General features: G+C 44.7%; 1 protein-coding gene across 1 annotated transcript; it reads left to right on the top strand.

Annotated features, from left to right (window-relative positions):
- Nucleotides 1–905: 905 nt before the first annotated feature.
- Nucleotides 906–24,946, top strand: MSMB (microseminoprotein beta). The gene is made up of 4 exons (XM_033943721.1): nucleotides 906–1,062; nucleotides 5,924–6,044; nucleotides 16,889–16,994; nucleotides 24,562–24,946. Exons 1-4 carry the CDS (start codon nucleotides 943–945, stop codon nucleotides 24,689–24,691), a joined length of 477 nt encoding a protein of 158 aa, XP_033799612.1. The 5' UTR covers nucleotides 906–942; the 3' UTR covers nucleotides 24,692–24,946.
- Nucleotides 24,947–26,360: the final 1,414 nt, after the last annotated feature.

Genomic DNA, 26,360 nt, shown 5'->3' with positions numbered 1-26,360 from the left:
CATAGAGAAAGTGGAGAGGGACAGATTCTTCAAACTTTTGACAATTACAAGAATGAGAGGGCATTCAGAAAAATTAAAAGGGAACAGATTCAGAACCAATGCTAGGAAGTTCTTCTTCACCCAACGGGTGGTGGACACCTGGAACGCGCTTCCAGAACGAGTGATAGGACAGGGTACAGTATTGGTGTTCAAGAAGGGATTGGACAATTTTCTGAAGGAAAAGGGGATAGAAGGGTATAGATAGAGTGTTACTATACAGGTCCTGGACCTGATGGGCCGCCACGTGAGCGGACTGCTGGGCATGATGGACCTCATGTCTGACCCAGCAGAGGCACAGCTTATGTTCTTACAGGTTAACCTTGGCACTTCCTTCCCAAAATCTCAGTACTTGGCTATAGGCTACACCACTGCTGCTAATTTCCACTAAACAGCCACAAACTGGTCAGTAAAAGAAGTGAATTGTCTCCCCGTGCAAGGATCAGACTTTTACAAGTTTCCATGGTGAGGGTTAATGCATTTAATTGTATTTAAAATGTTGTAAGTTATGGAGATCATCAGAGCTGTAGTTACTCCCCTCTTAAGTCTCTATCAAGCAAGGTACAAACCCAAAATTACATATACATACAAAAATATATTCTAGCTAGCACAAATATAAAAACTAGCACAGTGTCCAGCATTCCCTCCCTACCTTCTGTCTACTGCCACTCTCGATCCAGAGGAAATAGCCAGATTTTCAGAACTTTCTAAATTCAACATATCTTCAAATGAAGTTATCCTAAAAAAAAAAAAAAAAGCCTTTCATTCTTTGGAAGCCTTCCAAAGTTGGCTGTCTGCCATCTGAGAGATAAGACTGGGTGGGTGGTTGCTGTTGACAAGACTTTTCCATAAAAGATAGCTTGTGTTTTTAATCATTAGCGTTTAGTATAGTGCCTTTGGGAGTGGATGTGTTTGCACAAACCTTACCTCACACAGTATATAAATCAACCAGCCCAGAGATACAGTGTCAGTATCCTCCAGAAGCTGAGTGTCAGTATCTTTCAGAAGCTGAGGCGTTTCACCATGGTAAGTCTTCGCATATATTGGGTTCTAGGGAGTGTCTCACTGTTGAAATGTTTGTCTTCAAGTAATAAAATAGAATACTTTTGAGGTCAGAACAAATAACAAAATTTCAAGCAGACGCGAAATTACAGTTTGTGTACGAGTATTCTGATCCTTTCTTTTTACAGTTATTCAGGGGTATCCAACCTGCAGCCCGAGGGCCGCATGTGGCCCCGTGAAATATTTTGTGTGGCCCCAGTCAAGGGTGATGCAGTGTTTTTCTCTGCTGCCCCTGGGTGTTTACCGTCTTGCTGGCTCTCTCTGTCTTGCTGCAGCATTTTGCGGCCCCAGAAACATTTTTTTTGGCCAATGCGGCCCAGGGAAGCCAAAAGGTTGGACACCCCTGGTTTAAATCTTCTAAGAAGTTTTATGGTAACAAAATGCATTCTTTCTAGGCATAGTTTGGGATGGGTGCAGGAGTGGTGCTCTCCCCGCCGAATGGTGCAGGTGTTAATGCTGATATGGTCCCCTTTTCCCCACTGAAATGATTTCCTAATGCATTGCTCCTCTCCCCTCCAGTTTCAAGAGCTGTTAGCCATGTCACTATTGCACGGGATACTCAGACCAGTCTCTTGTCAGTGGAACTGGTGGCGGCACTTGTGGGTATGGTGAAGATGATGGAGGGGGGGGGAGATTTTCAAAGAGGAAGCATGTAGAGAGAAATTTGGATGCTAACTGTTTACTAGGGATATGCCAAGGGAACAATTTAGTTTGTTTTTGTCATTTTGTCAACTTGTTTCAAACATTCCTGTCAATAAAAAATTGCTATGTCAAAACAAGTAATGGGGAAAACCAAATAACTGGTACACTATCACTGAGATGAGAGTGATTAAAGAGAGTATATCAGAAACTGAGCAGAATCACTCATCTCATACATTAACCAAACTTTTTTTTTTTTTACAATAGTTAAGATATAATCATATTCGGTCAAAAATATGCTCAGACACACGGAGGCAAAAACAAGAGGTGAACCCCAAGAATATCGCCTCACCACGCAGTCAATGCATATGATTAAGCGATGTGCAAAAATACAATTTTTCGCTACAAAAAGCAGTCAAACTTATTCTCATGCAAAGAACCTCTGATTAAGATAAGTTCTTTGCTTGAAATATTCAAATAAGTATAAGTTTGAGTGCTTTTTGCAGCGAATAATTTCAATTTTTTTGCACATCACTTAATCATATGCAATGACTGGGTGGTGAGGCGATATTCTTGGGGTTCACCCCATGTTTTTGCCTCCGTGTCTCTGAGCATATTTTTGACCATATGTGATTATATCTTAACCATTGTAAAAAAAAAAAAAAAGTTTGGTTAATGTATGAGATGAGTGATTCTGCTCAGTTTTTAATAAAAAAAAAAAAAAAAATGCTAGCATATATTACAATTTTTTAACATATACAAATCAACTTTAACAGACTTTTTTTTTTTTTTTTACCAAACTGCAATTTAAAAAGTGTCCTTAACACACCCTTTCATGAGTCTCTCTCTATGCCAAGGCCATTCTACCACAGGAGTAAAACGGACAAATTTCCTATTTTCTCAGTAATGGCCACAAGCTAATTTCCCTATTGGCATGTGGCCATTAGTGCATGAGCCCTTAACTCCACCTATTTTGTACGTGGTAGGGACTCATGTGCTAAACCTGTGCCTCAAAACAGCAGGGCCTTTCCTCTGACGCATTGGAAGCGACACATCAGAAGAAAGGCCCTGCCATAGCTAGCTGTGAGCAGCCTGTTTTGAGGCTGCCTCCTGCTGATCGCTGCACTTTGGGTAAGGAAGAGAGAGAGAGGGAGCCAGCGAAGAGGTTCATGGCTCAGTACCACCACTTGCTTCTGCCACTTCAGAGCTTGAGGGAAGGAAGCGGGCTTTGTGGCTTCAGGGCAGGAGGGAGTGTTCAGAGGGTGGAGATGAAATGGAGATTATGTTAGACAAGGTTTTTAACACACTCTCAATTAACCAGAAAAACAGTTATCTGGTATCCATCAATCCTTGTGTGTGCCAGTTAATTGAGATTCTATTGTACACAGTTTAGGACATCTGGTGTTCATATTATATTACATTAGAGATTTCTATTTCGCCATTGCCTTGCAATTCAAGGCGGATTACAAAAGAATTACAAAAAAACGTATTACAAAAAGAAGATATCTGGTAATTTCTAGAGGAGATAAAGAGTAGATGAGTTTGCTTTGGGGAATCGGGAAGGTATTGGGAAGTGGGAAGGAGCTAGTGGTATTAAGTCGTTTGACAGATATTAAATGTATAGCAGTGCTCAGTTATTATTCACTTACAGTTTTTCCCAACCTCCAGTTGCTGGCAGATGGTTCCAATAGATAAGATGTTAATCAATGGTAGACTGTTATACCTTCAGCCCTCTATAGATGGAAAAGGCATCCTGGTTGTTGTAGAAACACAATCTAACCTCCAGCTGCTTTCTTTTAGGATGTAGTAGGAGTAAATAGGTTCCCCATCACTGTCCACTATACCAAGACAGCACAAAACTCACCGTGCTTTTAACGATCGTCACTATACCAGTTTTAACGGCAAATCATGGTCTTTTCTGTGATTTATAGCAGCATCCGATAATCGTATATAAATATATTACAATGAGCACTCCGATCAATGCCCACATGATGCACAAAATGAAGCACCAGTTTTTAATGCTCCAATATCTCCAACAGGTCTCTGGAGGTGCCGGTAGCATTACAAGAAAAAAAAAGCCAGTATTTTATTTTCTTAATGAACACAGATATGCACAATATCTGTCCCCAGTTAAAAAAAATTGTTCCAGCCCTCCCCCTGATGACGACCCCCAAACTTAAAAAAAAACAAAAAACAACAAGAGAGAAGCCCACTCCCTCCTGCCTCGGACACCCACACCCCCTTCCCTTTCCCGGGATGCACTGGGAGAATCATAAGGTTCTAATTGGCCCAGGTGCCTAGGGCTCCTTTCAAAGGTTCATCCCAGAATGTACCGGGAAGGGGAAGGCCCGCCATTCTGAAAGGGTGGGCCTGCCGGTAGGAGGGAATGGGCATCCCTCCTGCCGGATTGTCATTTAAAGTATGGGTTGTGTTGGGGGGTGTCAGGGGTTAGCGAGAGCCCTGCCGCTTTTTAATTTAAAGTTGGGGGGGGGGGGTCTGGTTGGCCAAGGCAGGAGGAAGTGGATATCACTCCTGCCGATTTTACTTTTTAAAGTTCAGGGGTCAGCCTAATTTTTTTTTTTTTTTTTAATGGGAACAGATGTGTGTATGTAACACATACACATCTGTGCCCATTAAAAAACTACTCTTCCTGCCATGAACAACTGAGTGGCAGATGGCTGCCTCAGACTTCCCCTGCTGCTCGGCTTCCCTTGCCGGCTCTGCACATGTGTCAGCTGCTTTCTCTGATGACTGATCAGATGGCATTACGACAGAACTCCAGGAAATGAATTTGGTTGAAAAATTGTTTGAGCATCAATCGCCGTTATCAAAACGGACAATTAATCGTCCCCACAGTGACTCACAGGATTTAAACATTTTTTTGTGCATCCAGCCCTTAGTTCTGTTTCTTGTCCGTGATCCTTCTTGAAACCTTGCTCCTCTGCGAGTGCCTTTAAAGGCCAACCTGTGAAGGTATGAACCGGTTGATTCTTTCAGTTAGACTGCTACTTAAGGCATATGTGAAAAGACCTCCCTCTAGTTGCAAGATCAGAAGCAGGAAATTAACCTAAGACAAAGTGGGATAGCAGGGAGTGGGCTTAAATACTCAGGCCCCGATACTTAAAAGCTTTCTGTGCCTGTGAGACTCGTTAAAGCAATCTTACTGGCACAGCTCTCCTCATATTCAAAAGGGTTCTCCGTGGCTGCTACCAACCCTCGTATCAGATACCAAGAATCCTTTGCCAATGCATTACAAGGAGATCATTAATAGTCTAATGAGGTCTCCTTGTGATGCACAAAGGAAACGCCTCCCCTTTTACTGTGAAAATTTTCCGGTAGCTCTTGAGCTGCCTTTAGCTGTTGTACATGCATTGTGCACTCACACAACAGCTATCCCATCCCAAAACCCTCCCCCCATCTAAGGGGGCAGCCCCTGCTCTCCCTGCCAGCTCATCTTGTTTGCAGCTCTGTAATTGCAATCAAGATGAGCTGGCTGGAAGAAGAGCAGCAGCAACAGGACAAAAACAAAAAAAGGAGCCGACAGGAGGGATGGGTGGAGAGAAGCAGTGGCATAGTGAGGGAGGTTGGCCCCTGGGGCAGTGGTACCCGGCATCGGTGCACCGTGCGCCCCCTATCTTCCCCACCATTTGAGCGCCCCTCGCCCCCGTGTCCTTCCTTAAATGTTCGTTAGCATGAGCAGCATCTTTCACCTGCTGCGTGCATCGGCCTTGGTTCCCTTCTGATGGCACGTCCTGTCCCGTGACCAGGAAGTGATATCAAAAGAGAGCTGAGGCCAGTGCGAGCAGCAGGTGGAAGTTGCAGAGTCCCTACCACCTACAAAACAGGTAGCGTTAGAGGCTCATGCACCAGTGATCACGTGCTAATGAGAAAATGATTGTGTGGCAATTAATGGGGATTTGGCCATTTTTCCCCCCAAGTTAAACATGGCCTTAGCATGCAGGAAAGACCCATGTAAGGACTTGCCAAAGCCACTTTTTACCACAGTTTGGATAAAGAACCCCTTAGCAAAATCCATTCTTTGAAGTCCTCATCCTGAAGGTGGCTGCATTATGATTATTAAGATGTCATAATTCAAAACCCAAAAAAGTGGATTTTTTATTTTTTTTTTTATCATTGAGGATTTGCTACAGAATTTGCCTGAGTTTCACAATGTTCTCTTTCACAGAAATGTGTTTGGATCTTCACCCTTGCCTTTGGCATCTGCATCTCACTGTGTGATGCACAATGTTACCAAATCCAGCCACAACTTGAAATCGACAGTAATGGCAAACCAATTGTTCCCACAGGTAAGATTACGTGTTATTGCAGTTACATGCCATCCTGCTTAGAGACTGCCATTGGCTATGTAGCATGGCTTGAGAACAGAGAACCTCTGGTGGTATGCAATAGTAACAGACTGAGCTCCAAGCAGGGCTAGATTTAAGATTTGGGCACCCATGGGCAGGACCAGAGGGTGAGGGCAAGGATACTTTCTTGATGCTCAGAGAGCCGAGATAGTTCCCCTGGAGCTGAAAAGCACGAATGGAGATGCTGGGCCAACATGCCATGATGGTACCTCTTTTTATTTTTACTATAACTTTTATTGAAATTTTTATTTTTGTTCAACAGTGTGAATGGGATAGGAGGCAATGTTCAATTGTGGTTTAAGAACTGGTTGTCAGACAGAAATGCAAGGATAGGGTTAAATGGCCATTTTACTCAGTGAAGGAGGGTAAATAGTGGTGTGCCACAGGGATCTGTGCTAGGACCAGTATATTTAACTTATTTATAAATGATCTAGAAATTGGAACTACGAGTGAAGTGATTAAATTTGCAGATGAAACTAAACTGTTCAAAGTTGTTACAACACGTGCGGACTGTGAAAAACTGCAGGAGGACCTTAGGAAATTGGAAAACTGGGCGTCCAAATGGCAGATGAAATTTAATGTGGACAAATGCAAAGTGATGCACATTGGGAAGAATCATTCAAATCATAATTATCGGATGCTAGGAATCACCTTGGGGGTTAGAGCTCAAGGAAAGGATCTTGGTGTCATCGTAGACAATACGCAGAAGCCTTCCGCCCAATGTGCAGTGGTGGCCAAGAAGGCAAACAGGATGCTAGGAATTATTAGAAAAAGGATGGTTAACAAGACTAAGAATGTTATAATGCCTCTGTATCACTCAATGATGTGACCTCACCTTGAATATTGTGTTTAGATCTGTCTCCTTATCTCAAAAAAGATATAGCGGCACTAGATAAAGTTCAAAATAGAGCAACCAAGATGATAAAGGCGATGGAACTCCTCTTGTATGAGGAAAGACTAAAAAGGTTAGGGCTCTTCAGTTGGAAAAGAGATGGATAAGGGGAGATATGATTGAAGTCTACGAAATCCTGAGCAGTGTAGACATACCCTCAGTGTGAGGGAGTAAGCAATAAGGAGTGCCACAATGAGATCACTCCAGCGCTTGACAGCAAAAGTTGAATGAGGGGCAAATACCACTCAATTTCAGCTACACCCCATCATAGGGCACGTCAGTGTGCATAAATCAAATCGTGATAATAATAAACATTTTCAAATACTTTTGTTTGAAAAACTAGGGGATCAATTTTTTTTTTTACTACATCAAGATTTACAAAGACTAGGGGACACTCAAAGTTACAGAGTAATATTTTTAAAACCAAAAGAGGAAATATTTTTTCACTCAGAGAATAGTTAAGCTCTGGAACATGTTGCATGTGGTAAGAGCAGTTAATGTAACTGATTTTTAAAAAGTTTGGACAAGTTTCTGGAGGAAAAGTCCTTAGTCTGCTGCAGAGACAGACATGGGATAGTAGCATGGAATGCTGCTACTATTTGGGTTTTTGCCAAATACTTGTGACTTAGATTGGCCTCTGTGAAGATGGGATACTGGGCTAGATGGACCATTGGTCTAACCCAGTAAGGCTATTCTTATGTTCTTAATACACATAAGGAGTGGGTACAGTATAGCATATGTGTCATATAAACCAATGTAGAGGGTCAATACCCCATTCCAATGTTCCCTATAAGCTGCAGCTGTACGGCTGTGCACCTTTTAGCAGGAGGCCATGCAGCCATTCAGCCTTACTGCACAGCCAGTGGAGTTGGGACCAGCACCCCTCCGGTATAATTCTTCATCTTGTGCCACTGCTGCTACCTGTGCCACTGCTGCTACAGCAGCAGCGGCAAACAAAAACAGGCTGAGGGACCTTCCCATACATACCCGCAGCTATCAGCCAGCCCTCTCTGATGTCACTTCTTCTTCTGGAGCAAAGCCAGCAGCCACAGATATATATGGTAGGGTCGGCAGCTGGTTTGTTTCAATTTGCTGCTTAGGAAAGCAGCAGCGGTGTGTGGATGCTATGGGGCAAACACTGATGGATGTAGGGTGGGGAAGAGAGAGGGAGCAGACACTGGTTGATGTGGGATGGATAGAAAACAGGGAACAGGCACTGATGGATGTGAGTTGAGGGGGAGAGAGGTTGTAGATGCTGGTGGAAAAGGGGTGGGGGGAGAGAGAACATAAGAACTGCCATCACCGGATCAGACTTTGGTCCATCAAGTCTGGTGATCCACACACGCGGAGGCCCTGCCAGGTGTACACCTGGCATAAATTAAGTCACCCATACCCCTCTATGCCTCTCATAAGGAGATGTGCATCTAGTTTGCTTTTAAATCCTAGAACAGTGGATTCTGCAATAACCTCCTCTGGGAGAGCATTCCAGGTGTCCACCACTCATTGCGTGAAGCAGAACTTCCTGATATTTGTCCTGGACTTGTCCCCCCTTAGCTTCAGTCCATATCCTCTTGTCTGTGTCACATTGGACATTGTAAATAATTGTTTTTCCTGCTCTATTTTGTCGATTCCTTTTATTATTTTGAAGGTCTCGATCATATCCCCTCGCAGTCTCCTTTTCTCAAGGGAGAACAATCCCATTCTCTTAAGTCTTTCCTCATATTCCAAGTTCTCCATAACTTTTACTAGCTTCGTTGCTCGTCTCTGCACCTTCTCCAGCAGTTTTATATCCTTCCTTAGATTGGGAGACCAATGTTGGACACAGTATTCCAAGTGTGGTCTGACCATTGCTCTATACAGCGGCATTATAACTTTCTCTGCTCTACTCATGATTCCCTTCTTTATCATGCCTAACATTCTATTCGCTTTCATTGTCACCGCCGCGCATTTTGCTGACGGTTTCAGCGTCCTATCTATCAGTACACCCAGGTCCTTTTCCTGTTTGCTTTTACCCAGAGTCGCACCTGACATTCTATATTCGTGTTCCTTGTTCTTTCCGCCTAAATGCATTACTTTGCACTTTTCCACATTAAATTTCATCTGCCATTTCTCCGCCCTTTTCTCTGACACAAGTCATTTTGGAGTTCCTCGCTATCCTTCTGCGATCTGATTGCCCGCATAGCTTTGTGTCATCTGCAAACTTGATGATTTCACTGGATGTTCCTTCTTCTAGGTCATTGATGAAAATATTAAATAAGATGGGCCCAAGGACCAAGCCCTGGGGTACACCGCTAGTCACCTTCTCCTAGTCTGAGAACTTCCCATTTATGCCCACTCTCTGCCTTCTATTCTCCAGCCAATTTCCTATCCATCTTTGTATATCCCCCCTTTATTCCATGGCTTTGTATTTTCCTGAGAAGTCTCTCATGTGGAACCTTGTTGAGCACATTCTGGAAGTCCGAGTATATTATGTCCACCGGTTCCCCACTATCGATTTGTTTGTTCACAGTCTCAAAAAATTGAAGTAAATTCATCAAAATACGATTTCCCTTTTCTGAAGCCATGTTGACTGGCTCTCATCAGGTCGTGTGTATCCAAGTTCCGGACTATGCTATCCTTAATCAGTGCTTCAACCATCTTTCCAGGGACAGACGTAAGGCTCACCGGTCTGTAGTTGCCCGGTTCTCCTCTTGATCTTTTTTTGAAAATTGGCGTGACGTTCACTATCTTCCAGTCGTCCGGTATCTGTCCAGTTCTAATTGACAGGTTGGCAAGTTTTTGCAATAGTTCTCCAATTTCAACCTTCAGTTCTTTTAAGACTCTCAGGTGAATTCCATCCGGTCCAGGGGTTTGTCGCTTTTGAGTTTGTTGATCTGGTAGTATATCTGGTCCAAGTCCACTTCTACCGTGGTGAGGCTGTCCTCTGTTACTCTTTTGAATACTTTCACTGCTTCTGGTATTGTTGTGGTGTCCTCCTTCATAAAGACAGACCCAAAGAAGGAATTTAGTCTGTCTGAAATTTGTTTGTCTTCCTTGATGTACCCTTTTCTTCCTTGGTCGTTCAGCAGTCCTACCGCCTCTCTTGCGGGGTTTTTCCCTCTTACGTACCTACAGAAAGGTTTGGAATTTTTGGCCTCTTGCGCTATTTTCTCCTCATAGTCTTTTTTGGCTTCCCTCACCGCCTTGTGACATTTCTTCTGATCCTCTTTGTGTTTGTTCCAAGCTTTGATTGATTTCATGCATTTCCATTTTTTAAAAGAGTCCTTCTTTTCTTTTATGGCTTCCTTCACCTCTCTAGTAAGCCATGCCGGTTCTCCTTTGCCTTTCTTTTTCCTTTCTTTGGAGATCCATGGAATGTAGAGATTTGTGCTTCCGTGATGAGTATTTTTCATTAGGGACCATGCCTGATCTACCATTTTAACTTTGTCCATCTTATTTTTGAACTGTCGTTTCACCATGACTCTCATACTATCGTATCTTCCCTTTTTAAAGTTTAAGGTCGTGGTTAAGGTTTTGGTACTTTTCCCTTTCCCAATGTCAAGTTTAAAGTTAATCATGTTGTGATCGCTCATCCCCAGCGGGACCGGGACCTCTACTTCTTTTGTCGGTCCCGTAATGCCATTTAGGATCAAGTCCAAGGTGGCGTTTCCTTTCGTCGGCTCTCCCACCATTTGTTCCAGGAAGCAGTCCCCTAGCACTTCCAGGAACTTGGCCTCCTTGTTGCAGTTCCAGGTTCCAGTCTATCCCCAGGAAATTGAAGTCTCCCATGATTATTACATTACCTGTCCTACATTCTTGTTTAATTTCCTCTGTTATTTTTGAGTTTGTCTCCTCCGTCTGTCCTGGGGTCGATAGTAAAGGCCAATTTTTGTGTCTGCTCCATCGTGTCTAGGAATCTTGATCCAGAGGGATTCCAGCTTCTCTTTCCTTTCCATCGTAGCCTCTCTAACAGATTCTGCTCCTTCCTGAAAGTATAGGGCAATACCTCCACCTTTGTGCCCCACTCTATCTCTTCTGTATAGTTTGTATCCTTGTAGTACTGTGTCCCATTTGTTATCATCATTCCACCATGTTTCTGTTATGCCAATGATTTCCAGCTCATCGTGTCTTGTTATGGTCTCTAATTCTCCCATTTTGTTTCTCAGACTTCTAGCTTTCGTATACATACATTTAAGTTCTCTTTGTACTACCTTCTTGGACTTTTTAAGCTTAGCTGTTTCTTTCACAGTATCCTTTTCTGCTTCTGCGTTGTCTCCCTTATTTGCTTTGAGGTCATCCCCTCCTGTGTCTGAGTAGTTGTCCGTAGTTCCTTCTTTGGGGCATCTCGTCGTCCAGGCCATCGACTGATGGTCGACTGTCAGCTTTCCCCTGTCCTTTAGTTTAAAGCCTTCTCGATAGCCCACTTCATGTTGCCTGCCAATACTCTTGCTCCTTCCTTGTTGAGGTGTAGTCCGTCCTTCCTGTAGTACTTGCTTTTTCCCCAGAACGCCAGCCAGTTGCGCATGAAGTCAAAGCCTTCCTCTTCGCACCATCATCTCATCCAGGCGTTGACCCACTTGTCGCTTTCCATCCACTCTTGGTACCGGAAGGATCTCTGAGAAAGCCACCTTCACCTCCCTGATCTTCAGTTTTCTTCCAAGTGAGCGGAAACTGGTGTTAATGGTTTGGGGTGGAGGAGAGTAAGAGAGTAGATTTTGTACAGAAGTTGGAAGACAGATTCTAGATAGAGCAGGGGAGAGAGAAGGCAGATGTTGGGGTGGTGTACAGAGAGGAGGGAGATGATGGAATGGGAAGTAAACAGAGAGATGTTGGATGGAAGGTGAGGGGGAGAGAGGGGCAGACATATGGGAGAGGAGTAGGGAAGACACAGGAGGATTGCAAAGACCTGCAACGTGACAAACACGCTCGAGAAATGGGCCGTGACATGGCAAATGAGGTTCAACGTGGATAAGTGTAAGGTGATGCATGTCGATAACAAAAATCTTATACACGAATACATGGTGTCCAGGGCTGTACTTGGAGACTTGGGAGTACTGATCGACAAGTCGATGAAGCTGTCCACGTAATGTGTGGCGGTGGCGAAAAGGGCAAACAGAATGCTAGGAATGATTACGAAGGGGATCACGAACAGTTCAGAGAGGGTTATCATGCTGCTGTACCGGGACATGGTACACCCTCACCTGGAATACTACATCCAGCACTGGTCGCCGTACATGAAGAAAGATAAAAAGGGTCCAGATAAGAGTGACTAAAATGGTTAAGGGGCTGGAGGAGTTGCCGTACAGCGAGAGATTGGAGAAACTGGGCCTCTTCTCTCTTGATAAGAGGAGACAGAGAGGGGACATGATAGAAACATTCAAGATACTGAAGGGACTAGACTTAGTAGATAAAGACAGGTTGTTCATCCTCTAAGGTAGGGAGAACGAGAGGTCATTCTCTACAATTAAAAGGGGATAGATTCCGTACAAACGTAGGGAAGTTCTTCTTCACCCAGAGAGTGGTGAACACTGGAATGCTCTTCCGGAGGCTGATATAAGGGAAAACACCCTCCAGGGATTCAAGACAAAGTTAGACAAGTTCCTGCTGAACCGGAGCACATGCAGGTAGGGCTGGTCTCAGTTAGGGCACTGATCTTTGACCTGGGGGCCACCGCGGGAGCAGACTGCTGGTCTGACCCAACAGCAGCAATTCTTATGTTCTTATGAGAGATATAAAGAAGATGGAAATATTGACGTAAGGGGAAAGAGGGGAGATGCTGGATGGAATGATGATTACATTACATTAGTGATTTCTATTCTGCTGTTACCTTGCGGTTCAAGGTGGATTACACAAGGAGAGATCTGGCCATTTCCAGAGGAATTAGAGTAGAGAAGGTTGATGCAGAAAGTTGAGGTGGTTCTTGTGGCATTAGATTGTATTAGAGAGTAGAGATGGTTCTTTTGGTATTAGGTTGATTTCAGGGGTTTGTTGGATAGTATGGTTTTTTTGAATAGTAGAGTTTTTATTTCTTTTCTGAATATTTTGTAGTCTGAGGTTGTTATCAGTAAATTGGAGAGTTGGTGGTTTAGTTTTGATGCTTGTGTGGCTAGGAGGCCATCGTACAGTTTCTTCCGTTTGACATCTCTGACTGGAGGGTAGTGAATGGAGTGTGGGTTCTCCTTTGTCTGGTTGTGGTAGTTTAAATTAGGTTGCGGTGGTTTGGATCAGGTAGGTTGGGCTATCGCCGTTTATGGTTTTAAATAGACAGTAGAATTTGAATAGAATTCTTGCTTGTATTGGTAGCCAGTGTGAGTTGAGGTATGTCTCGGTGATGTGGTCGTGTTTCCTCAGTGAGTAGATGAGTCTTAGAGCTGTGTTTTGGATTCTTTGTAGTTCTTTAATCATGGTTGCGGGGCAGGGGAGATAGAGAATGTTGCAATAGTCTAGAAAACCCAGTACTAGGGCCTGGACTAAGATCTGGAATTGTGATAGGAAAATAAGCTCTATAGAAGGAGTGAGTGAGAGCCAGAAGGCCTTGAGCATGTGTAGATGCTCAAGGCCCAGCAGTAGCCCAGAAAACCAGCAGCAGGCAGGTACTTTCCAACACCGGCAGTGCACAGGTAAGGACAGGGCTGGTCAGTGGGGGAAGGAGATGATCACGAAGAGAGGGAGCAGCGCCGGCGGCCTCGGAGGAGCAATAAAGCCAGTTCCTGGGGTCAGGGGTCAGCTCGGGGGTCGGGTCAGGTATCAGCTCGGAGGTAGGGTCGGGTGTCAGGTGGAACGAATCGTCCAAGTTGCCATTATGGCCTATGGGGAAAGTTGCTTTGATATACGAGCACTTTGGATTGCGAGCATGCTTCTGGAACGAATTATGCTTGCAAACCAAGGTACCACTGTATATGCTTTCGCTGCTGTTATGACGTACACGCATTTTCTATCTACTTTGTTATAGGTTTTCTATATATAAATACTACTATTTGTTCTTATATGTTGAGACTTTACCCAAAGCATTTATTCATTTGGGCATTGTCTTTATTCATTTGGATGGTTTTAGTCATGATTTTGGCTATATATGCTACTACTGCCTTATGGTTTATATGTATTTGTTTTTTGTTGTTTTTTTTATATTATTTATTTATCATTTTAATACATCCTATATACAAAGATGTTTAAAGGCAAATACAGAAATATAATACTCTCTTAGTCATAACACAAACTAAGAACTAAAAATTAAACATCCATAATAAATCTAATACAGTCCACAACCTGAGGAGAGGAGACAAGATGAAATAAAGCCCCTCGGGAAGGGGAACATATACAAAAGAATGAAAATATTAAGAAATAGAGCAGCTAGATCTTATCCTATCCAAAAAAAATTAAATACCACATGAAATAACCTGTATCATTCGGACTGTATAGAGATTCCTTTACCTTCAAGGAAAAAGCCTAATTGGGCAGGTTCAAAGAAAATATATTTACTCCCCTGATAGGAGACGAAACATTTACAAGGAAATCTCAACTGAAAACCTGCCCCCAAAGCAATCACCTTTGATCTATAAGACAAAAATTCTTTCCTCCTGGATTGCGTCCACCTCGAGACATCAGGAAATATATATACCCTTTCCCCCAAATAGGTAATCTGCTTTACATTAAAATATAATTTCAGCAACATCTCTTTATCTTGAAGAAATACCAACGAGACCAACAGTGTTGCCCTTCCCTGAATTTCAATACCAGAGGAATGCAGAATAGCAGAAACATCTAATTGAACATTTTCATCTACTAAAGCTTTTTCTTTCTGCACTTGTTTTAAATAATACATTTTTTGTATCGGGGGAAGACTTGCTTCTGGTATATTTAAAACATTCAACATAAAGTTCTTAACCAGTTCTTGAGGTGGCATAAACTTGGCAACCGGAAAATTAAGAATCCTCAAATTCAAACTTTTCTGCTGGTTTTCCAGGTTTTCAATCTTCCTCAAAATCATCATTTTATCTGTTGTTTGTTTAGTAATTAAATTCTTAGTCTCAATTGTCACTTTGTCTAAATTTTTTAAGTCCACTTGGTGTTGCTGGGTAATAGTCTCTAAAGAACTTATCCTGGAAGTAGAATTCTGAGTTATAGAAACAAAGTTAGTGCATACCAGGTGAAGGTTCTCAATCGCAGACCAAATGGAGTCCAGGGTAACAGCCTGTGGTCTCACCAACGGTCCAAGGAGGGAGATATCAGCCGACTTTGGTATGGCTTCTGCACCAGGAGAAGAACTCTGGGCTCCTGCAACCTCCCCTCCGCTGGCTACCAACGGATCCTCTCCCCCTGAACGCTGCGTCTCCAACATCGGAGTCAGCGTAGCTGCTTTCACTTCCGGGTTCACCTCGGGTAGAGAATGAGCCTCCCCCCACACATCGGGGGAGCCCTCTTGCCAGTTCTGCTGCGCCGACGTTTCTCCAGGTTTGGGAGGGGTATGCGGTCCTCGTGGGCTCAACAAGAGAGACATCTCTCAGTCCAAGCTGTGGAGTTTCGCTCCACAGCAGCAGAAACGCCCGATATGGAAGGAGGGACTGTAAAAGCTGTAATTACAGTCTGTCTCGGCGTCGAGGAGCCTGAGGTAGGTGGAGGGATACCCCTCGGTTTCCCTCTTCTCTTAGGCATGAAAAAAGCCATTTTTAAAAAAGTTGAAAAGGAAAATTTCTCCTGCGAGAGGGGAGTGCTCCTCTCAGCGTCCTGCTCAAGACGCCATCTTGTCTATATGTATTTGTTTTTATTTGTTTTAATGTGTTTTACACTATGACCTCATGTTTTTTATATATAAATTTTGAATATTTTATGGCATGGTTTTAATTTCATTTTTCTCTGTATGTTACAACTCTTCCTATAGTGTCCCCTGAAGAAGGCTTCGTCTATACACCAAAACTGAGATCCTGGTTGGGACCTACTGTTTCTAATAAAGACTTGTTTGAGTTGTAAAGACATCCCCCCTTATCTTTCCTTGTTGTCTCTGCATGTGTTACACTCACACAGCACCTGTGCTCATTTTTGTTTAGGTAGGAGAGGTAAGCAACTGGTCTTGATCAGTCACTTTTTTTGGACCGCTAAAAGCGATCAATTTTTTTTTTTTTTTTTTGTGCATCAGGAAGCCATGTTAGAGCATCATTTGCTCTGCTAGTTTACATGGCATTTCAATATTAATGACCTCATTTGCATGACTGGAGCGATCCTGCAGAAAACTACACGGGTTGGCAAATCCAATCGTCACTAATCTGTCAAAACCGGTTTAGCGACGATTGTTTGAGGATCGCTGACTTTAGTGCATCTAGGCTCCTTGCACCATGAATGGCAGGACTGGCCCATCCTCAGGGATTTTTCATTACTGACAAGTCAAATTAGAAACTGGGACTCCAGAATGTTCCCCTTCTGAGGACATAAAGGTTGTGAGGATCCTGCTACCTTCATGTACTGTATTTGGATTTAGCTTGCTTCTTTTCATTGGTGATTCAAGATGAGTTACATTCAGGTACAGTAGGTACTGTCCTGTCCTCAGAAGGCTTACAATGTAACATTTGTAATTAAGCCAATGGAGGGTGATGGGACTGTCCAAATCGAAAAGAATATTAGTTGGGAGTGAGATTGAACCTTGGCTTCCCTGGTTTTCTGCTTGTTGCTTTAACACATAAGTATTAGCTATAGTTTATAAAAGTTATGCTATGGGAAAGCTGTGGGACAAGGAGTTGTGGCAGAGTGATGATAGCTGTAGGCATGAAAGTTTAATAAATGGCAGCTAAGGGACACAACAAGAAGTAGCTCTATTATCTTGTAAGCTGGCAACTATGGAATAGAACTGTAATGCAAGACAGCTCTTAAATCTTGAGTCACCTGAGTTCTATGTTTTAGGCTGTTTTCCCTTCTGTTTCAGAATGTGTTGAAACCGATAGAACGCGTCGTGATTTTGATACCAAGTGGAAAAAGGACTGCATGGATTGCAGTTGCAGCAAAGATGCTTATATAACCTGCTGTTTCAAGTAAGTGTTGATCCAGCATAGTCCCCTTCAGAAGGTAAATTGGTGTAAATGTCCTTCCTGGGTACTGATTATGCCCCTGAAGAATAGACCATAGCCATTTATTGTTAAGATTGTTGCAAAATGACTCTGGTCTCAGCTTATGGTCTTGCTAAGAGTTCATAGAATTGTTACGCAGTTTATTCAATTGCATTTTCCACATGTAAGGTGACCACATAAATTTAGCAACATGCCCTGAAGAGCTTCTCAGGATGCTTCTTTTTTATGTGCTGTGTTATGAATGAACATGCATACTTGCTGAATAGTCTGACTTATTTGAATTAACTCTTATTTTATCGAACCCTACAGAATTGGAAAGCAATTATATACAAGCATTCTAAAACAGTCTCACCTGCCTAGGAGCAAAATAACTCTTCAAAATGTAACACTGTAGCCACCAAGGTTCCAAGGAACAGGTCAACAGCACCTGTGCTGGCCACAATAAAAACTGGCCTAGGCGCGCTTCTCAGTAAGGAGATAGCCCTGTAGGGTTTAAGGAAAAATAAAAGACAAAAAACACCAAAACGCTCACTACTAGCAAATTGCAAAATAATTTTAATGTTCATAATGTACCAGAGCACCTTCATGCACTCCAGTGCCAGAAAACATCAGGTAAAATCCTGGGTAGCTTTCAGGATTTCCCCAGCAGACAGAAAACCTGTGCTTTTTTTTAACAGTTTCTTTTTTTTTTTTTTTTCCAAAGTTCTTTCCACCCAGCCTGCTTCCTGTAGGTTCCAGGTAAGTGCTTTATAAGCTTTAGCAGTCCAAGTACTTCAAAACCAACTTAAACACAGAAGCCTCCAGATAAAGATCACAAACTTAAACTCAATCCAGACAAAACCAAATTCATTCTTTTTGAAAATGACAAAATCCAAACCATAGCCAATCTAGAACTCAACTCAATCAAGTACCCCATCCAAACCACCATAAAACTACTAGGAATAACTATAGACAGATGCTGTACCATGCAACCGCAAATAAACAACACAATACAGAAATCCTTCGCTATCATGAGAAATCTCAGACAAATTCGGAAATTCTTTGAAAGAACACAATTCCAGTTTATAGTACAATCCCTAATCCTAGGACTACTGGACTATTGCAACATCCTCTACCTCCCTTGCCCAACCTTTATGACCAAACAACTACAAACAATCCAAAATACAGCTTTAAGACTCATCTACTCATTGAGAAAACATGACCATATCACAGAAGCCTACATTAACTCACATTGGCTACCAATCCAAGAAAGAATACAATTCAAATTCTACTGCATGTTATTTAAAACTCTTAACGGAGACAGCCCGTCCTACCTGAACAACCGCCTCATCCCAGCATCCACAACCAGACACAGAAAAACACACTCCCCATTCATCCCCCCCCCCCCGATCAAAGAAGTAAAACGATCAAAACTACACGACGGCCTCCTAGCCACTCAAGCAGCAAGACTAGACAACCAGATCTCCAAGCTTCTGATGTCCACCCCAGACTACAAGACATTCAGAAAAGAACTAAAAACCATACTTTTCAAGAAATTCCTGAAACAGCCCTAACCACACGTACTCAACAACACTAAAATAGACAAAGGATCTACCCTTTACTATCATAGCAAGGACAATTGTAGTTTATAAATCTTCTGTTAAGCCTCCCTGTTCTTAACTACCAAAGAAATGTCAAAAGATCTACCGTATTTTCACGCATATAACGCGCGCGTTATACGCGTTTTTACCTACCGCGCATACCCCTCGCGCGTTATATGCGTGAGCGCGGTATACAAAAGTTTTAAAACATAGTTCCCACCCCGCCCGACGCCCGATTCACCCTCCCAGCAGGACCACTCGCACCCCCACCCCGAACGACCACTCGCACGCGCTCCCACCCGCACCCGCATCCACGATCGGAGCAAGAGGGAGCCCAAGCCCTCTTGCCCGGCCGACTCCCCGACGTCCGATACATCCCCCCCCCCCGGCAGGACCACTCGCACCCCCACCCCGAACGACCGCCGACTTCCCGACAATATCGGGCCAGAAGGGAGCCCAAACCCTCCTGGCCACGGCGACCCCCTAACCCCACCCCGCACTACATTACGGGCAGGAGGGATCCCAGGCCCTCCTGCCCTCGACGCAAACCCCCCTCCCCCCCAACGACCGTCCCCCCCCAAGAACCTCCGACCGCCCCCCAGCCGACCCGCGATCCCCCTGGCGACCCCCACGACCCCCCCACCCCCCTTCCCCGTACCTTTGGTAGTTGGCCGGACAGACGGGAGCCAAACCCGCCTGTCCGGCAGGCAGCCAACGAAGGAATGAGGCCGGATTGGCCCATCCATCCTAAAGCTCCGCCTACTGGTGGGGCCTAAGGCGCGTGGGCCAATCAGAATGGGCCCTGGAGCCTTAGGTCCCACCTGGGGGCGCGGCCTGAGGCAGATGGGCCCAACCCGACCATGTGCCTCAGGCCGCGCCCCCAGGTGGGACGTAAGGCTCCAGGGCCTATTCTGATTGGCCCACGCGCCTTAGGCCCCGCCAGTAGGCGGAGCTTTAGGATGGATGGGCCAATCCGGCCTCATTCCTTCGTTGGCTGCCTGCCGGACAGGCGGGTTTGGCTCCCGTCTGTCCGGCCAACTACCAAAGGTACGGGGAAGGGGGGTGGGGGGGTCGTGGGGGTCGCCAGGGGGGTCGCGGGTCGGCTGGGGGGACGGTCGGAGGTTCTTGGGGGGGGCGGTCGTTGGGGGGGGGGGGGGTTTGCGTCGAGGGCAGGAGGGCCTGGGATCCCTCCTGCCCGTAATGTAGTGCGGGGTGGGGTTAGGGGGTCGCCGTGGCCAGGAGGGTTTGGGCTCCCTTCTGGCCCAACTACCAAAGGTACGGGGAAGGGGGGTGGGGGGGTCGTGGGGGTCGCCAGGGTGGTCGCGGGTCGGCTGGGGGGGCGGTCGTTGGGGGGAGGGGGGTTTGCGTCGAGGGCAGGAGGGCCTGGGATCCCTCCTGCCCGTAATGTAGTGCGGGGTGGGGTTAGGGGGTCGCCGTGGCCAGGAGGATTTGGGCTCCCTCCTGGCCCGATATTGTTGGGGAATCGGCGGTCCTTCGGGGGGAGGGATGTATCGGACGTCGGGGGGGGGGGGCACCAGGCTTTCAGGATGGGGACAGACCTTCAAGGGGGGACAGTGCACGGAAGTCAGGGGGGGGGAACGGAGAGTCGGGACAGCGCACGGAAAGTCGGGGCAGTGCACGGAAGTCAGGGGGGGGGTGAACGGAGAGTCGGGACAGCGCACGGAGAGGCGGGGCAGTGCACGGAAGTCAGGGGGGTGAACGGAGAGTCGGGCAGCATGCGCGGTATAATCGTGAGCGCGTTATACCAAAGTTTTTGTGCTTATCATCGTGATTTCTGCGCGCTATACACGTGTGCGCGTTTTATACGGGTGCGTGTTATTTGCGTGAAAATACGGTACTCTCTACCACTCTAGCAATTCTATTGTTATCCCATTGTAACCCTGTTTATAAATCTTTTGTAAGCCGCCTTGAACCGCAAGGTAATGGCGGAATAGAAATCCCTAATGTAATGTAATAAAGAAAAAAAAAAAACCCAAACAGTGCTGGGGCTGGGAAAATTGCCTAAGGCTTGCTTTACATTGTAGCTCAATAAACAGCTCCAAAATGCCCACCCTGATAGTGGCAAACTTCTTCCTCTTTAGATAAAACTCAGCTTCGAAAAACTCTGGCTGAAAACAATGAAAAAACAAATTCTTACAGCCAGGCAACTGCAATGCACACAAAAAAAACACAGTTCTTTTCATGGTACCAGGCTGTGCCCTACCCCACACAGAGCCCAAAAACAAATGATTGGGGTTTTCAAATACTAAGTCCTTGATTCAGCCCCCACATATAACACAGTCCAGACAAAAGATGAAAAGAAAAAAAAAACATATTCCCCAAATAAGCAGCAGCAAAAATAGTCACTCAAGTGTCCCAAAACACAGCAATCTCCAAACTCACAGCATTGCATTCAGTAGTGCTTAGTAGCCAAACCCACATCCATTAATTCAAGCTCCTGGAACAAACTTGCAGGAAAGCAGTTACTTACCGTAACAGGTGTTATCCAGGGAGAGCAAGCAACTATTCTCAACATGTGAGTGACGTCATCCACGGAGCCCGGATGTGGACAGCTTCACAAGCAGTCTTGCTTGAAGAACTTTAGAAAGTTCACGACTGCCACACCGCGCATGCGCGAGTGCCTTCCTGCCCGACACAGGGCACGTGTCTCTCCTCAATTCAGATAGCTAGCAGAGAAGCCAACCAGGGGAGGTGGGTGGGTTGTGAGAATAGCTGTCTGCTGTCCCTGGATAACACCCTGTGTTTTATCCCAGGACAAGCAGGCAGCCTATTCTCAACATGTGGGTGACCTCCAAGCTAACCAGAATGGGATAGTGGGAGTGTTGGCAATTCAGGAGAATAAATTTTGCAATACTGCTTGGCCAAAATGGCCATCCCGTCTGGAAAAACATCCAGACAATAAAGAGAGGTGAAGGTATGAACCGAGGACCAAGTGGCAGCTTTACAGATTTCCTCAATAGGAGTAGATCTAAGGAAAGCTACTGATGCCACCATGGCTCTGACTTTATAGGCTGTGATTTGACACTGTAGATGCAGTCCAGCCTGAGCATAGCAGAAAGAGATGCAAGCAGCTAACCAGTTGGAGATGGTGTGCTTGGAAATCGGTTGTCCCAACTTGTTTGGATCAAAGGAGACAAAAAGTTGAGGAGCAGATCTGTGTGGCTTAGTCCTTTGCAAGTAAAAAGCCAAAGTACGCTTACAGTCCAGAGTATGAAGAGCTGTTTCTCCAGGATGAGAATGAGGCTTTGGAAAAAACACTGGAAGTACAATGGATTGATTGAGATTAAATTCTGAAACCACTTTAGGTAAGAATTTAGGATGAGTACAGAGGACCACCTTGTCATGATGGAGTACTGTGAAAGGTGGGTCTGCAACTAAAGCTTGTACTAAAGCTGACCCTGCGAGCAGACATGAAAGCAATGAGAAAAATCACTTTTCAAGTGAGATATTTGAGATGAGCTGAAGCCATTGGTTCAAAAGGAGGCTTCATCAATTGAGCAAGAACAACATTGAGATCCCAAACCACTGGAGGAGATTTGAGAGGTGGTTTGACATTGAAAAGTCCTTTTATAAATCTGGAAACCACAGGATGAGCAGAAAGGGGTTTCTCTTCGATAGACTGATGAAAAGCTTTAATTGCACTGAGATGGACTCGAATGGATGCTGTTTTGAGGCCTGATTGAAACAAATGGAACAGGTAATCCAAAATTGAACATAAGGAGGTAGATTGAGGCTCCTTGTGATGAAAGATGCACCAAGCAGAAAATCTAATTCCCATTACTCTCAGCAGCATCCAACATTTCTATATCTGCTTTCTCCTGAAGGCTGGAGCTTTCCTCCAAGTTCTCCCTCTGGCAAGCCTGCTGTTTGAGATCCTCTCGCTTTTCACTCTTCTCTCACTCCCCTTTGTGTAGCGAGGCACACCCTGATAAGGCTTGCTTTTCCTCACAGGTGCTTCCTCTATGTATTTAGTATAGTCATTAACCTCCAGGAATCCTGGTATTGCTCTGTTTTCCTTCCCCCTGGGAAACTGCATGTTTGACAACTAACCTCTTTCCTGTTAATGTGAAAGTTTTTACCTTTACCCACATCCCTGTCATTCTCATGGGTTTGGGATGCCCTGGCACCTTCTGGGCAAAAATATCACATTCAAAATTGGGTCAGATATGTCCTATCTTAGTCAACCTTACTGTTCATTTCTATTTTGTATAACCTCTTGTCTACTGTTGTGTGTGTGAGTACCATGTAACAAGAATAAAGAGAAGTAAATGACTGTGCATGGTGTGGTGTGAATGCATTTCTTTGGTACTAGTTGTGTGTCTGAGATAATTGTGAGGGCTAAAAGACATGCTCTAAGACCCCTGAAGAAGAAGGGTTACCTTTGAAAGTTCATCATAAAATGCACTGAATTAATCCAGTAAATGATTTGGAAATGGGAGCAAGTGAGGTGATTAAATTTGAAGGTGACATAAAACTAGGGACTCCTTTTACTAAGCTGCAGATTAGCGTGCGTGGCATTGTAGCGCACGCTAAAACCGCTAAAAAAAGGATCTGCAAAAGTTAGAGGAATGGTCTAATGCCTGGCAACTAAAATTCAATGCAAAGAAATGCAGAGTAATGCATTTGGGGATTAATAATAGGAAGGAACCGTATATGCTGGGAGGAGAGAAGCTGATATGCACGGACGGGGAGAGGGACCTTGGGGTGATAGTGTCCGAAGATCTAAAGGCAGTGGCTGCTGCCAGAAGGATTCTGGGCTGTATAAAGAGAGGCGTAGTCAGTAGAAGGAAGAAGGTGTTGATGCCCTTGTACAGGTCATTGGTGAGGCCCCACTTGGAGTATTGTGTTCAGTTTTGGAGACCGTATCTGGCGAAAGACGTAAGAAGACTTGAGGCGGTCCAGAGGAGGGCGACGAAAATGATAGGAGGCTTGCGCCAGAAGACGTATGAGGAGAGACTGGAAGCCCTGAATTTGTATACCCTAGAGGAAAGGAGAGACAGGGGAGATATGATTCAGACGTTCAAATACTTAAAGGGTATTAACGTAGAACAAAATCTTTTCCAGAGAAAGGAAAATGGTAAAACCAGAGGACATAATTTGAGGTTGAGGGGTGGTAGATTCAGGGGCAATGTTAGGAAATTCTACTTTACGGAGAGGGTGGTGGATGCCTGGAATGCGCTCCCAAGAGAAGTGGTGGAGAGTAAAACTGTGACTGAGTTCAAAGAAGCGTGGGATGAACACAGAAGATTTAGAATCAGAAAATAATATTAAATATTGAACTAGGCCAGTTACTGGGCAGACTTGTACGGTCTGCGTCTATGTATGGCCGTTTGGTGGAGGATGGGCAGGGGAGGGCTTCAATGGCTGGGAGGGTGTAGATGGGCTGGAGTAAGTCTTAACAGAGATTTCGGCAGTTGGAACCCAAGCACAGTACCGGGTAAAGCTTTGGATTCTCGCCCAGAAATAGCTAAGAAGAAAAAAAAAAAAAAAAATTTAAATTGAATCAGGTTGGGCAGACTGGATGGACCATTCGGGTCTTTATCTGCCGTCATCTACTATGTTACTATATGTTAGTAAAAGGAGCCCTGGGTAAAGTTATTAAACTGTATACAGTATGAAAAATTGCAGAAGGATCTTAAAAATTTGGAAGATTGGGTATCCAAATGGTAGATGAAATTTAATGTGGAGAAAAGCAGTGATGCAGATTAAGAAGAATAATTCCAGATCATAGTTATTTTGATGCTGGGCTCCATACGAGTAGACATACTGAGTCAGACCAATGGTCCACCTAGCCCAGTATCCTGTTTCCAACAGTGCCCAATCCAAGTCACAAATATCTGGCAGAAATCCAAATAGTAGCAACATTGCACAGCATCCTTGTACATGATTTGTCTTGTTCTGACAATTTTATTTTCTCTCTTCTTTGATAGCATTCCTAATCCAGTGGGATATGATAAGGAGAACTGTGAATCCATCTTTAATAAGGATTCCTGCTCTTTCACTGTGGTGAAGAAGGACAATCCCAAAGAGCACTGTAAAGTGACTAGTTATATTGGTTAACAGATGGCTGAAAACCGTGTCTGAAAATGCTAACCCCAGAACTGGAGAGCAGATTTGGTGTAGGACAACACATAAATCAGTAGCTGTGGTTACCTTTGCTTACCTATAAACTATCCAAAATAAAACAGTGATCCTAAATGTCTAGAAAGCAAAACTCTTCTGCTCTTTTCCACTGAAAACTTTGCTAATTCCTGGTCTACGATTTCTATGTGATGAAAATAAAATGCATTATAATAAATCTTGGCAATTATCCCAGATTTCTTTCTATTTACTTCCCCAACCCCCTCCCCCCCTCCAGTCTTTGTGTATATCATTTTCCCTGATGCCTACATGTAGTATAACATGGGGGGAGGGGAATTCAATAAATGGTACCCACAGTTAGGCTAAGACAGTATTCAGCAAAGAGGGCTCTGCACAGGATGCCCTTTATAGAATGCTACTTTAGTGCACATTATTGTGCCTAACTCTGACCATTTATGCCTTCCAAAGGTTAATATATGTAAATGCTTGTGCCCAACTCAATGGAATAACAATAGAAAGTGAACAAATCACAAACAAAATCACACTCCCATAACAACTCATCAAAAGAGAAGGGATAGGTGAAAACAGAAAAGCATTATTTTCAAAAATATGCAGTGTTCAATCCAGTGGCGTACCAAGGGGGGGGGGGGGTCCACCCCGGGTGCACGCCCCAAGGGAGTGCCCAACTGGTCATCCACCGGGGAATAGGCTGCCGCCGGGGAAAGGCTTCCACTGCCGTCATCGGGAACAAGCCAGCAGAGTTCTCCCTTCTTTTCTTCCCTGCAGGGCCGACCAACTCTCGCCCCCCGATGTCAATTCTGACGTCGGAGAGGACGTTCTGGGTCAGCCAATCGCTGCCTGGCTGGCCTGGAATGTCCTCTCCTACTTTAGAATTGATGTCGGGCAGCAAAGAGTTGATCGGCCCCATGGGGAAAAGAAGCAGGGCAAACTCGGAGCCGGCCTGTTCCCGATGGCGGCAGTGGCAGCCTATTCCCCAGCGGCGGTGGCAGCATTTTCCCAATGGCGGTGGCATGGGGGAGGGGAGGGAGAAAGAAAGAAACGAGGGGAGGGGGACAGGGAGCCAGAAAGAAAGGGGGCAGGGTGAAACAAAAAAGAAAAAATGGGGCACGGAGAGAGAGAGAGAAAAAGACAGACAGAGAGAAAGAAAGAGGGCATGGAGAGAGAAAGAAAGAAGGGGGCAGGGTGAAACAAAGAAGATCGTAAAAGGAGATCAGGATGAAAATCTGGTCCAACTAGAGGTGAGCAAGGTGGATGTCCTCAGGCAGATAGACAGGCTAAAGAGCGACAAATCGCCAGGTCCGGACGGCATTCACCGAAGGGTACTCAAGGAACTAAGGAACGAAATAGCTGAGCCACTTCGACAAATATGCAATCTATCCTTAAAAACTGGAGAGATTCCGGAGGACTGGAAAATAGCAAATGTCACGCCCATCTTCAAGAAAGGCTCAAGGGGAGACCCAGGAAACTACAGGCCGGTGAACTTGACCTCGGTCCCGGGAAAGATGATGGAAGCGCTGATTAAAGACAGCATCTGGGAACACATCGAAAACAATGGGCAGCTAAAGTCGAGTCAGCATGGCTTCTGCAAGGGCAGGTCATGCCTCACGAACTTATTATACTTCTTTGA

This window comes from Geotrypetes seraphini, chromosome 4 (assembly GCF_902459505.1).
Source record: "Geotrypetes seraphini chromosome 4, aGeoSer1.1, whole genome shotgun sequence".
Taxonomy (NCBI): domain Eukaryota; kingdom Metazoa; phylum Chordata; class Amphibia; order Gymnophiona; family Dermophiidae; genus Geotrypetes; species Geotrypetes seraphini.
Note: the sequence above shows the minus strand (reverse complement) of the source record. Positions and strands in the feature narration are given on the sequence as shown.

What these genes read in the sequence shown, in the direction of transcription:
- MSMB (XM_033943721.1), top strand. Translation starts at nt 943, where the DNA reads ATGTGTTTGCACAAACCTTACCTCACACAGTATATAAATCAACCAGCC. An exon ending in CAAACCAATTGTTCCCACAG is followed by an intron (nt 6,045 to 16,888) that starts GTAAGATTACGT and finishes CTTCTGTTTCAG; the next exon opens with AATGTGTTGAAACCGATAGA. An exon ending in TATATAACCTGCTGTTTCAA is followed by an intron (nt 16,995 to 24,561) that starts GTAAGTGTTGAT and finishes CTTCTTTGATAG; the next exon opens with CATTCCTAATCCAGTGGGAT.